The following is a 14,544-nucleotide window of genomic DNA, read 5'->3' as shown; positions in this document are numbered from 1 at the left end:
GTTCTAAATTGACTCCCCCATATTTTGAGGCTATGCCCCCTAGTTCTTGTTTCCATTGTAAGTGGAAATAACCTCGCTGCTTCTACCCTGTCTAGCCCCTTCATTATCTTATATGTCTCTATAAGATCTCCCCTCAACCTTCTAAACTCCAATGAATACAGGCCCAGTCTACTCAATCTCTCCTCATAAGCTAACCCCCACATCTCCGGAATCAACCTGGTGAACCTTCTCTGTACCCCCTCCAAAGCTAATATATCCTTTCTTAGATAAGGGGACCAAAATTGTACACAGTACTCTAGGTGTGACCTCACCAGTACTCTGTACAGTTACAGCATGACCTCCCTGCTTTTATACTCCATCCCTCTCGCGATAAAGGCCAACATTCCATTTGCTTTCTTGATTACCTGCCGCACCTGCAAATTGTGTTTTTGTGATTCATGCACAAGGACCTCCAGGTCCCTCTGCACATAGCATGTTGTAATTTTTCACCGTTTAAATAATAGTCCATTTTGCTATTATTCCTTCCAAAGTGGATAACCTCACACTTGTCAACGTTATACGCCATCTGCCAGATCATCGCCCACTCACTTAGTCTATCCAAATCTCTCTGCAGACTTTCCGCATCCTCCACGCAATTCGCTTTCCCACTCATCTTTGTATCATCCGCAAACTTTGTTACCCTACACTCTGTCCCCTCCTCCAGATCGTCTATGTATATGGTAAACAGTTGAGGCCCCAGCACCGATCCCTGCGGCACGCCACTAGTTACCAACTGCCAACCAGAAAAGCACCCATTTATTCCAACTCTCTGCTTCCTGTTAGATAGCCAATCCTCAATCCACGCTAACACTTTATCCCCAACTCCGTGTACCCTAGTCTTCTGCAGCAACCTTTTGTGAGCCACCTTATCGAACACCTTCTGGAAATCTAAAAACACCACATCAACCGGTTCTTTTTATCCAGAGGGTGGTGGAGATCATGAACTCACTATCTGGAAGGGGGGGCAGAGGTAGAAACCCTCATCATACTTAAAAATAATTGGACATGTTCTTTAAGTGCTGACTAATGGTAAAATAAGCATGCAACAATGGTCCAATTTAATATTACTGCCTCCCAAAGATACACAAGACAAACGCACCCGGCCGTCCCATCGTTTCAGGCAATGGAACCCTGTGCGAGAACCTCTCCGGCTATGTCGAGGGCATCTTGAAACCCATTGTACAAAGAACCCCCAGCTTTTGTCGCGACACTACGGACTTCCTACAGAAACTCAGCACACATGGAGCAGTTGAACCAGGAGCACTCCTCGTCACAATGGATGTCTCGGCACTCTACACCAACATCCCCCACGACGATGGCATTGCTGCAACGGCCTCAGTACTCAATGCCGTCAACTGCCAGTTTCCAGATGCAATTTTACAACTCATCCGCTTCATCCTGGACCACAATGTCTTCACCTTCAACAACCAGTTCTTCATCCAGACACACGGAACAGCCATGGGGACCAAATTCGCACCTCAATATGCCAACATCTTCATGCACAGGTTCGAACACGACTTCTTCACCGCACAGGACCTTCAACCGATGCTATACACTAGATACATCGATGATATTTTCTTCCTTTGGACTCATGGTGAGCAATCACTGAAACAACTATATGATGACATCAACAAGTTCCATCCCACCATCAGACTCACCATGGACTACTCTCCAGAATCGGTTGCATTCTTGGACACACGCATCTCCATTAAGGACGGTCACCTCAGCACCCCACGATGCTCCACTTCTCCAGCTTCCACCCTAAACACGTTAAAGAAGCCATCCCCTATGGACAAGCCCTCTGAATACACAGGATCTGCTCCGATGAGGAGGATCGCAACAGACACCTCCAGACACTGAAAGATGCCCTCATAAGAACAGGATATGGCGCTCGACTCATCGATCAACAGTTCCGACGTGCCACAGCGAAAAACCGCACCGACCTCCTCAGAAGACAAACACGGGACATGGTGGACAGAGTACCCTTCGTCGTCCAGTACTTCCCCGGAGCGGAGAAGCTACGGCATCTCCTCCGGAGCCTTCAACATGTCATTGATGAAGACGAACATCTCGCCAAGGCCATCCCCACACCCCCACTTCTTGCCTTCAAGCAACCTCAAACAGACCACTGTCCGCAGCAAACTACCCAGCCTTCAGGAGAACAGTGACCACGACACCACACAACCCTGCCACAGCAACCTCTGCAAGACGTGCCGGATCATCGACACGGATGCCATCATCTCACGTGAGAACACCATCCACCAGGTACATGGTACCTACTCTTGCAACTCAGCCAACGTTGTCTACCTGATACGCTGCAGGAAAGGATGTCCCGAGGCATGGTACATTGGGGAAACCATGCAGACGCTACGACAACGGATGAATGAACACCGCTCGACAATCACCAGGCAAGACTGTTCTCTTCCTGTGGGGGAGCACTTCAGCAGTCACGGGCATTCAGCCTTGGATCTTCAGGTAAGCGTTCTCCAAGGCGGCCTTCACGACACACGACAGCGCAGAGTCGCTGAGCAGAAACTGATAGCCAAGTTCCGCACACATGAGGACGGCCTAAACCGAGATGTTGGATTAATGTCACATTATCAGTAACCCCCACAGCTTGCCTCCTGGACTTGCAGGCTGTCCTGTCTGGAGACAATACACATCTCTTTAACCTGTGTTTAATGCTCCCTCCATCCACATTGTCTGTACCTTTAAGACCTGGCTGGCTTTAGGGATTCGCATTCTAATCAGTATTCTGCAACTTGATGTTGTGTCTCTGTGCACTGTTTGAGAGCACATTTCCACTCCATCTGACGAAGGAGCAGCGCTCCGAAAGCTTATGGTATTTGCTACCAAATAAACCTGTTGGACTTTAACCTGGTGTTGTGAGACTTCTTACTGTGTTCACCCCAGTCCAACGCCGGCATCTCCACACCAATTTAATAAAACAGATTATATTCTTTTGCATATTGATTTACATTCCCTGGTCACACAATTACTTTACAAATAAGTTAGTTGTAAGCTATCATACTAATCCAGTTAAGAATTTCATAGGCTAATTTCCTGTGACCACACAGACAAGCTCACTTGAATGCTCTGTTACCACATTAGTACATTTGTCATGAAAGTCGATTCACATTCTAGGAAGGCGCTGTCTCAACTTCAGCATAAACCTCCACATTGAGGTTTGTGTGTTTCGGCCTTCATTCTGACTAAAATGACAAATTTAGACTTCAGGTAAAACTGACAAGGCAATGACATCAGCATGTGCAAAACTGCACGATTATTATGCCTTTCATCAAGATCGGGGGCTTATCCATAACAGGACAAAGCTGCTACCAGCCTCTTCCAAAGGTTACTGTTGAGTGCTCAGACATGAGCCACATCAGCAGTCAGGCCAATGCTGTTAAAGTGCTTTTTTGTGTTGTGTTGCATTTTGTTCCAGACCTGTCTCATGTCCTCGTCCACCTTGTTGATGGTTTGGTGATGAATATTCTGAGAAGGGCAGCATTGGGATGGCACATAAGTTGTTCACACTGGAGGAGTTGGCAATGATTAATCAACCAATTAGTCAGGTTGTGCAACATCTTCTTGAAGGTCTTGCCCTTTGTGTAGCCTTCAATTGTGTGCAAAGCAACTTGGAATCAAAAATGTTGATGTGCACAGCTGAGCAATATTTAACTAATGCATTGCTGGGGCCTATTTTTCAATCTCTATCATTGGATAGAGTGTGCCTTGGAGTGCTCATAACTTCAGTGCAACCATTGTAGTTTGGAAAACCATCCCTCTTGGAGGAATCACAGATCATCGCTGATAATGGCAGTATTGTTGGTATGCCTTCTATTCATTACAAAATGATTGAAGCTTGCTACAAGTTACAGACTATGATAGCTTTTTGTTTGGTCGGCCGAGTTTCCAACTTACACAGAAACCCAGCACCGTCATGTTTAGGATTTCTGGGCCTGGTCATTCCACTGGATGTGTCCACCAGCCAAGCTTCAGGGAATTGACTTTGGGTGATCTTACCACCCATACACGCCACGCTCCTGCTGCAGCAAGTTTGGAGAATTTGACACCCAGCCAAATCTCCGTGCACTGCAGCGGGATGGGAAAATTCCATGGCGTGAACGATGGCAAGATTCCAGCCTTTGTCTGTCATCCAGGTACACAGTGACTCAAATCTCTGTTCCTGGATCAGAATTGTTTATTCCTACCAACAATAATGACCTCAGTGCTCTCAGGGACAGAAAATGCACCAGAAGGGGGCATAATGAATTTGATAGGACAAATGCACCCTGAAGATGTGAGAAAGAATGGAGCCAAGACTTTAACAAGGTACCTCCTTGGTGTATAATGAGATGGAGCAGTATTCATTACTCATTCCTTGCCTTTCAAAAGAGGCTTCCAGGGACTATCAGGATCTCCTGGTGGTTCTAGAAGTTAGCAATAGCAGTGGCAGAAGTCGTACTTTCTTATAATGTACCTATTAAATGCCTTGGGAGGTTTTGTTATGTTAAACTTGTCGATATGTTGTTGTTATTAGATACACCTCGACCCCAAAGAACCCTCACTTACTTCCCTCCCAAGATCTATGCCCACATCATGGAGACAGCAGAAGCTCCTGTTACAGGAGCTCTTCACAAATCACTTGCTCAGCAGAACCACTCATTATAAAGTATATACTAAAATGGCACTACCCTCCTGACCACAGCGTAGATATACATCATTTCTCATTGAGTGGTGATCCCATCAGCTGAATGTGAAAACATTTCTGCAGCACCTATTTAACCTCTATATAACCTTATCACGCTGGTATTAAACATGAGAAACGAAGGTCTCACACTATATTTTATAAAATATCTATCCATAAGCTCATTGTCATTTCTAAAATTGAACAAAGATCTTTTAAAGGCTGTATTTATGTTTGTCTGTGACCCCCGAGAAGAAGCTACCTGGCAGTTTCGAGAAAACTCGCACCTCGTTATCTCAGAGGATCCACTAATGACTACCTGTGTACTGTACAGCCCAAATTCAAAGAGCTATACAAAGGCCATCTGCATTTAATAACCCAGGCTGGTCAACAGGAGATGAATCATCTGCTAAACCAAGCACCCTGCAATTATTCTTTCAATCCTAATGGTTGTCACACTTAACAGTCTTTATAATCCAGACAGTGGATACACATCCTCGGTCAAAGACCTGGCGGAGAGGTGGGAGTCATATAACATGGATCTCTGGCTTGTGAAACAAGCAATATTGACTTGCCAGCACAACCCAATTTGCTGTTTACCATCTAACTAGCAGCCTCACAGACAAAGAGCACTGCCCAGGTAGGACACCTGGCCCTCGACTACACGACTTCTGCTAGAAATTCTGTATCTTTGCCTACAAGACTGATCCATCTCTGTGTGTCTATCTCATTGTGTGAAGTCAACACCACCAAAAAGTGAATTATTCATCACAGGTTTGCACCCAACTGAAGGGATATGCCTTTGGATTTTGATTCGGATCTCTAGAAAGAAACAAATTTTTTTTCCTCTGTGATCTCTGACTGTAATTTGTTTTTCTCAACTCTTTTTATTACTGGAGGAGGATGTTGTGGACCTTTTTTGCATTTTGAGTGCTTACAAATATCATCCTATCTCCAGTTTGCTGGGGAATTGTTGATAAAAAACTGGATTGCACTAAAACCAAGGGGTTGATAAGTATTCCACCGCTTAAAGAGGGAAACACCTTTCTATTTATGGACAGGGTGGTGACAGGAAAAATTAGTTCTGTTTAAATTAACCCCCCTCCTGTTTGTAACGAGTGTTATGTACATTTTCACATCTGATCTTCCAAAGCTAACATTACAGGTCTGTGAGATTTCAGATTGGCAATAGGATGAATGTCTGCTCTCAGGCTGATAGAAAAACCTATAAAGGGCAGCTTATGCTCTGCCAATAATTTTAACACGATAGCCTGCAAGTTCAATGTTGCCAAATCATGTTTCCTCATTGTAAGTCAGATCTTTGCTTGTGTTGTACCGTTAAATAACACAATAATAAAACTTATAAGGCAATGATTCTGCTTTATACTTGGTGTCAGAAAGTCTGAAAGAATTAATATCTAATATCAACTGAATATTATGTATCTAAATTATTTAAACCCTTATGGTGTGGGGAATTTGGTTGGCGGGGGGGAATAGTTTAACCTCCAAAAATGGGAAGGTTTGAGAGTTTGGGGCAGGTAAGAAGTTAAAATTTTGATAATTCCAAACTGCCATAAACCCACCCAGCCCCAGTTGTAACTGAGGTGAGTCAGGGTGACCAGTTCTCTCCAAGGAGGATGCATGCCTCCATTTTAACAAACTTCTAGTTCTTTATCCTGCACCTACTTTGACCCAATTTTCCAGGTCATAATGACACTGCCAGGTAAAAAGGCAAGACCAGCCGGATGCATAATGTCATTGCATTTATACAGCATTGCTTGTGGGTTAAGAGGAAAGGGATGCTACTTTGGAACTGCCCCATATAATTGTCCAACTCCGCATGTCCATGATCTCCAATCCTCTATCCACCCACCTGATCAGCCTGGTTCCTGTTTCCCTCGTAATCAGAACACCAGCTTCGGTGATCTCTCTCTCTCTTCACCCCCTCCCCACCAACCATCTTCAAGCCCAACAGTTGTCCCACCCTCTTCCTCACCAGCATCTTCACTCTCCCCAGTAGCAGCCTCTCTCCCCTCAATCAGCAATTCTTCCACGATTTCTCCCCCTCTAACCCCAACTAGAACCCCTGCCAGCAATCTCTCCTTTTCTTTTCCTGTAGGCTTTTCTGCCTGGCTGGTAGCCAGGCTGGTTGCTGGGCAGGAAACATGGAGAAAAAGGTTTAAAAGACATTCTGCAGTTACCCACTGCTGAACATTTAGGAAACACAAACTCCTCCATCTGTCTCTTTGAAAGCAAATCCCAAAGAACTTCACGGCCAGATGTGTAAGGTAATAAAGTACTGTCTTAAAAAATGAGTCAAGAGGCTGGCACCAAATTAATAACAAACACATTTGGTTCTCTATTTTAACACAAGTGTTAAATTGGGTTAAACAGCATTCTGAGAAATGTCAAGGCGTAGCTTAGTGTTTTCATAAGTAATAACACACACCATTGTGACTCAATGGTTATGAATGGAGGAAGAGCAGCAAATTTCCGTGACACAATTCCATGTTGACAATGCAGTGACATTGATGCAATTACATTTCAACATAACTTCTATTCACCCTTGGGTTAGGTTTGCCAAATACTTTTTAATGTAGACAGTGCGCCTAATAATAAACTGTTTCACTTATCGGAAAGAAACTAAAAGAAATGTTAATTTGTTATACAAGGATGATTAGGAATAATTAGGACAGTCTCATACTCTGCCCTGTGCTGAGTTATTTCATCAACAATCAGGACCGCAGTGGGAGCTCTACACTTGGTCATGGTGTCCCTGGAATGGGGAGGGGAAATAATTAGGTGGACATCCAGCTTCTTATCATTCATTATCCAGCCAGTCTTGTTCGGAGGTACAGAAAGAATTTTCTACTTTTCCATACCAGCTTTAAGGAAACTGAATGATTGACTAGAACCCTGGATGAATTATTATCTAAAGGAGCTGAGTTTGGTTAAATAAACTGTTAAGCTTACAATTTAAAAGACTCTAAAAGGGTTTTCTCTGGTCAGTCCCCTGGACAGTCTCAAGACAGTGTCCAGGACCATCTCTGGTTAGTCTCGAGTCGAGTCAGTTTCCTGCAAGGTGTCAGTTTTGTGAAAGGGAAATTATGTTTGACCAACTTATTAGAGTTATTTGAGGAAGTAACAATGTGTGTACTTGGATTTCCAAAAGTTATTTGATAAGGTGCAACATAGTGGTTCGGTTGCACAATGGTTAACACTGCTGCCTCACAGCACCAGGGACCCAGGTTCGATTCTGGCCGTGGGTGGAGTTTGCACATTCTCGATGTGCTCTGATTTCCTCCCACGGACCAAAGATATGCAAGTTAGGTGGATTGGCCATGCTAAATTGCCCCTTAGTGTCCAAAGATGTGTAGGTTAGGTGGATTAGGGGCGGCACAGTGGCACAGTGGTTAGCACTGCTGCCTCACAGCATCAGGGACCTGGGTTTGATTCCCGGCTTGGGCCATTGTCTGTGTGGAGTCTGCACATTCTCTGCATATCTGCGTGGGTTTCCTCCGAGTGCTCCGGTTTCCTCCCACAGTCCAAAAGACGTGCTGGTTATATGCATTGGCCATGCTAAATTCTCCCTCAGTGTACCCGAACAGGCGTCGGAGTGTGGCAACTAGCAGATTTTCCCAATAACTTCATTGCAGTGTTAATTTAAGCCTACTTGTGACTAATAAATAAATAAACTTTATTAGCCATGGTAAATGCGTGGGGTAATGGGGATAGGGCAGGGTGGGATGCAGGGGGTGCAGGGGGAGTGATATGATGTTCTGTCAGAGAGTCGGTGAGAACTTGATGGACCAAATGGCCTCCTTCTGCACTATAGGGATTCTATGGTTCTATCAAAGGTTACTACACAATATGAGCTCATGGGGCAATTACATATTAGCATGGTTGAAGGATTGGTTAGCTAACAAGAAGCAAAGACTAGGGATATATTGGTTATTTTTGGGTGACTAATCTATAACTAGTCGAGTGTCACAAGGATCAGTGCTGGGGCCTCAACTATTTACAATCTATGCAAATGTCTTAGAAGAAGGGATGAAATGTATGATTGCTAAATTTGCTGATGATAAAAAATAAGTGGGAAAATAATTTGTGAGGAAGATACAAGTCTGCAAGGCGATAAAGATAGGTTGAGTGGTAAAATTTGACAGATGGAATGTCATGTGGGAAAATATGAACTTGTTCACTTTGGCAGGAAGAATAGGAAAGCAGTAAATCACATAAATGGGGAAAGATTACAAAATTCTGTGACACAGAGGGATTTGTATGTCCTGGTACATGAATTGCAAAAAAAAAGTATGCACGTAGAGCAAATTAACTGTTGTCATTTATTGTGAGGGAAATGAAATATAAAAAGTCTTTGGGGATGTTTTGCTACTGTTGTACAAGATATTGGTGAGATCCCAGCCTTGTACAGTTTTGTTCTCCTTATTTAAGAAATGATAGGAATGTGTTAGAAACAAAGGTTGGACAGACTGGGCCAACATCCATCAGAGTCTAGAAGAATGAGAGCCGACTTTATTGAAACATAGAAGATCATGAGGACGTGTGACAGGGTGGATGCTGAGAGGATATTTCCGCTTATGAAAGAGACTAGAACTAGGGGACACAGTTTAAAAATAAGTGGTTTCTTATTTAAGATAGAGATGAAGAGAAATGTTTTCTCTCAGAAGGTCATGGGTCTATGAAATTCTCTTTCCCAGAGAGCATGGGAGGCTGGGTCATTTAACATTTTTAAGATTAAGTCAAATAGATTCTTAATTAACAAGGCAGTCAAAGGATATAGAAGATAAGACAAAAAAGTAAAGGCCACAATCTGAATAGCCATGATCATATTAAATAGTAGAGCGAGCAGGAAGGGCCAGATGGCCAGTTCCTGCTCATAATTTGTATGTTTATGTGTTCCGAGCAGAGACAGTCCACGAGACCGACTGGGGACAGTCCAGTACAGTGACTGGAGATTGCCAAGGAGACTGAGCAAAGACAGTCCGTGAGACTGACCAGTTGCAGTCCACAAACCTAAACAGGACACTGACTGGTGTCAGTCTATGTGAACGCCACACAAGGCCAGAATTTCCCGCTCGCAGTCAATGGACCTTTGCATGGTCTGCCCCTGCCCGCTCTGATTCCCATGGTGGGCAGGATGGGAAACTTCCACCCAGGGTGTCAATGGGTTTCCACCTTCTCGGTCTCCCAAACTAGAAGAATTGGCCAAGTTGAGGTTTACTTCCTATTAGGGTTATATAAATCTCTGTCTGTAAAACCTATTGCATTTTATTATTCATAAAACCAATTGATGAGAAAGTTTGTCATCCTGGTTGTTCTTCCTGGTCATTACCTTAAAGCATGAGAAAAGTTAAAATAAAAATCCACCGCACATATAGTCGATGTGCATGTATGATGACAACAGGAACTGGGTTGCATTCGATGACCCTACAAATATATTTTCAACTAACTGTCCTGACTCACACATGGAAAATGTTATGTAACACATTGGAAAGAAAAAAAGTGCAATGGGGGAATTGGAAATTAGCATTTGATACAGTTGTGCCAACTTTATGGTTTAAGTGACATAATTGAGTGTTAATGTAACACTGTAGACCCTTACCTTATTTCCCGTCCATTTGTATGTTTTGAACAAGTGATTTTATAGCTTTCAATAATTAAACTCACTCTATGGAGTATTGGCACCAGAGAAGAACAACAACAAACTAGACAAAACAAATGAAAGAACTGATGATGGGAAGAGGAGGAAACAGCCCGTTATAGAATCTGGAAACACCGAGGTATCTATCTACCTTGTACTTCAGTCCTCCTTTGAAATAGCCAACGAAAGTGTTGGATTCGTAATCCTGCAGCTCCCGATATTGGACCGGTTTGCCCCCCAGGTAGTCATCCATCTGCACGGTGAAAATCGCTGCGGCGCTACTCTCATCCTGGGAGCACTCTTTGCCTAGAGGGAAATGAAACAGTTTGAAATGATCACCGTCTTATTACAAAAAAAAACTAGAAAATGCCCCAGACAAGTTTAATTCGGCCTCACCTAACCAGAAATGCAGATTGTAAGAGAAGTTGTTCCTCCTCACTATGGTTTGCATCACCAGGTAAGCGTCTCCCACATAGAAACTGCCATGGAAACTCTGCGGGACCGGCACCAGTTCTAAATGCTCCACTCTCCAGACCTGGATACCTTCCTTTTTGCCGGCGTTTTCGAACTCCTTGTGGTACAGAACCATCCTTCCCCGTCCCCAGATCTGAACTAAGCCCAGAACTCTCCCTCCAAACTTTGCTACAGCGCTCAGTAACTCTGCACACTTACAGCTTTAAAGGAAATAAGGGGGGCGTGTGCGAGCAGACGTCAGATTCCCAGTTACGGAACTGAGCAACGTGCTTTAAAAAAAAAGCTGCGGACGAGTTAATGAGAACTGGATTCCGATTGGGAAAGCATTGCCCTCGGGGCCCCTGGCTGGTTCGCAATGAGTCTCTGCGAGTTAAGAGCCCAGAATCTGAAGTCAACTTTGACAAACTTCCTCTCGAACAACTTTTCCCCCGGATTGTGCCGGTTTCTTCAGAGCCTGATGTTTTAAGTTGAAGTTTTTAAAGTTTAAGTTTATTTATTGCTGTCACAAGTAGGCTTACACCTTAACACTGCAATGAAGTTACTGTGAAAATCCCCCAGTGTGCGGACAGGGGGAGATGAAATAAATGGAAGGAGGCCCATATGGAAAATAAACGCAGACATAAATGAATGGGAAGGAATGAGAATGGATAGGGTGATTCTGTGCTTTGTGCTCTTTATAAACTCAATCTTAGGACACTTGCATTTGTATTCTCCCCCTGGGGATTGAGATGAAAAGAGCTGCATAACTCTGGAGTCAGATGCCATGATCAGGCTGGTGGGTGTAACAGGTCCCCACTGAGGCTCCAACTCAGTCTCTGGGGTTGTTCCCCCCCTATGGAGTACAACTCCAGGGCAACGTTAAGCCAGGTTTAAAATGTTGCCTGTCCTTGATGCTTCGTACCTTTGTAATGTTTTGAGAAAACAGACAATCCCACTTGCATTTTCAGAACACTAAACACTTACCATCAGGCAGGAGCACAGAGCTCTGCCATGGATGTGAAAGGTTGTCAAACAGGGATTCTGCCCACTGTGCCTTGCCTAGGGTTGCTGAGCCTCCAAGATTGCCCTGTCGTCTCCCAGGAGTTGATGCTTAATCTCAGGAGACCTGCTTCAGGCCAGGGCAGATAGCAGCCTCTGGTGGGATACAAGAGAGTGCTGGTTCAGATACTGCCAAGTATATGATGGGTTTAACTAGATTTGGAGGATCTATCGAAGGATGCTCATCACTTTGACCTCCCGATAGCCCTCATCTGTTTTGCAGCTTATTTAATGTGACTCTCAATGGTATGAGAAACTATAGAGTCATGAAAAAATCATGTTCTTTTTGTCATTTTCATTGACCACTTTTGTATGCTAGTTCGAAAAATATCACACATGGAGAAAGGTCAGTCTGACCAAGCAGAGTGTTTGGAGGCAGGAGATCATGCAATTAACTCTCTGGAGATATTTCTAACCGCAGATAAAAATAAAATACTGCAGATGCTGGAATCTGAAACAAAAACAGAAAATGCTGGAGAATCTCAGCAGGTCTGACAGCATCTGTGGAGAGAGAATAGAGCTAATGTTTTGTCAGATCTAGGATGAAGGGTCATCCTGACTCGAAACGTCAGCTCTATTCTCTCTCCACAGATGCTGTCAGACCTGCTGAGATTCTCCAGCATTCTAACCCTATTTGGCAACCCTAGTTTTGCACTCTCCAACTACCAGTTTCAGGCCTGAACAGCATTTAACCACACCCTTGGAGAAGACTATTGACAAGAAAAATTCTCAGGCAGTAGGCCCTGCCAGTACATGATTCATTCTTATAGCCTTCAGCTAGGATGTCTCCATTGATTCAATTATAGAACAAAGAACAAAGAACAATACAGCACAGGAACAGGCCCTTCGGCCCTCCAGGCCCGTGCCATTCCCTGGTCCAAACTAGACCATTCTTTTGTATCCCTCCATTCCCACTCCGTTCATATGGCTCTCTAGATAAGTCTTAAACGTTCCCAGTGTGTCCGCCTCCACCACCTTGCCTGGCAGCGCATTCCAGGCCCCCACCACCCTCTGTGTAAAATACGTCCTTCTGATATCTGTGTTAAACCTCCCCCCCTTCACCTTGAACCTATGACCCCTCGTGAACGTCACCACCGACCTGGGGAAAAGCTTCCCACCGTTCACCCTATCTATGCCTTTCATAATTTTATACACCTCTATTAAATCACCCCTCAATCCTCCGTCATTCCAGGGAGAACAACCCCAGTTTACCCAATCTCTCCTCATAACTAAGCCCCTCCATACCAGGCAACATCCTGGTAAACCTCCTCTGTACTCTCTCCAAAGCCTCCATGTTCTTCTGGTAGTGTGGCGACCAGAACTGGACGCAGTATTCCAAATGTGGCCGAACCAACGTTCTATACATCTGCAACATCAGACCCCAACTTTTATACTCTATTCCCCATCCTATAAAGGCAAGCATGCCATATGCCTTCTTCACCACCTTCTCCACCTGTGACCTCACCTTCAAGGATCTGTGGACTTGCACACCCAGGTCCCTCTGCGTATCTACACCCTTTATGGTTCTGCCATTTATCGTATAGCTCCTCCCTACATTATTTCTACCAAAATGCATCACTTCGCATTGATCAGGATTGATCTCCATCTGCCATTTCTTTGCCCGAATTCCCAGCCTATCTATACCCTTCTGTAGCCTCTGACAATGCTCCTCACTATCTGCAATTCCTGCCAGTTATGTGTCATCCGCAAACTTACTGATCACCCCAGTTACACCTTCTTCCAGATCGTTTATATAAATCACAAACAGCAGAGGTCCCAATACAGGGCCCTGCGGAACACCACTAGTCACAGGCATCCAGCCGGAAAAAGACCCTTCCACTACCACCCTCTGTCTTCTGTAACCAATGTAAGAAGTCTCACAACACCAGGTTAAAGTCCAACAGGTTTATTTGGTAGCAAATACCATAAGCTTTCGGAGCAATGCTCCTTCCATTGCTCCGAAAGCTTATGGTATTTGCTACCAAATAAACCTGTTGGACTTTAACCTGGTGTTGTGAGACTTCTTACTGTGCTTACCCCAATCCAACGCCGGCATCTCCACATCATTCTGTAACCAAGCCAGTTCTCCACCCATCTAGCCACCTCCCCCTTTATCCCATGAGATCCAATCTTTTTCACCAGCCTACCATGAGGGACTTTGTCAAACGCTTTACTAAAGTCCATATAGACGACATCCACGGCCCTTCCCTCGTCAACCATTCTGGTCACTTCTTCAAAAAACTCCACCAGGTTAGTGAGGCATGACCTCCCTCTCACAAAACCATGCTGACTATCGTTAATTTGTTTATTCCTTTCTAAATGCGCATACATCCTATCTCTAAGAATCCTCTCCAACAACTTCCCCACCACGGACATCAAGCTCACCGGCCTATAATTACCTGGGTTATCCTTCCTACCCTTCTTAAATAACGGGACCACATTAGCTATCCTCCAATCCTCTGGGACCTCACCTGTGTCCAGTGACGAGACAAAGATTTGCCTCAGGGGCCCAGCGATTTCATCTCTCGTCTCCCTGAGCAGCCTTGGATAGATTCCATCAGGCCCTGGGGATTTGTCAGTCTTTATATTCTCTAACAAACCTAACACTTCCTCCCTTGTAATGGAGATTTTCTCCAACGGT

The 14,544-nt window shown here is 44.4% G+C and overlaps 1 protein-coding gene across 1 annotated transcript in view; it reads right to left on the bottom strand.

Annotated features, from left to right (window-relative positions):
• Window positions 1-11,074, bottom strand: part of scin (scinderin) — a 148,852-nt gene extending 137,778 nt beyond the window's left edge. Inside the window, exons 1-2 of the mRNA XM_078238349.1 lie at window positions 10,788-11,074; window positions 10,543-10,697 (exon numbers count right to left, since the gene is read on the bottom strand). Coding sequence (XP_078094475.1) covers window positions 10,543-10,697; window positions 10,788-10,980 — 348 coding nt within the window. The 5' untranslated portion in view covers window positions 10,981-11,074. The remainder of the gene's footprint in view (window positions 1-10,542; window positions 10,698-10,787) is intronic.
• Between the last annotated feature and the right edge of the window lie 3,470 nt (window positions 11,075-14,544).

This window comes from Mustelus asterias, chromosome 2 (genome assembly GCF_964213995.1).
Source record: "Mustelus asterias chromosome 2, sMusAst1.hap1.1, whole genome shotgun sequence".
In the NCBI taxonomy this organism is placed as follows: domain Eukaryota; kingdom Metazoa; phylum Chordata; class Chondrichthyes; order Carcharhiniformes; family Triakidae; genus Mustelus; species Mustelus asterias.
The sequence above is the reverse complement of the archived record's forward strand: the minus strand, read 5'-3'. Positions and strand labels throughout refer to the sequence as shown.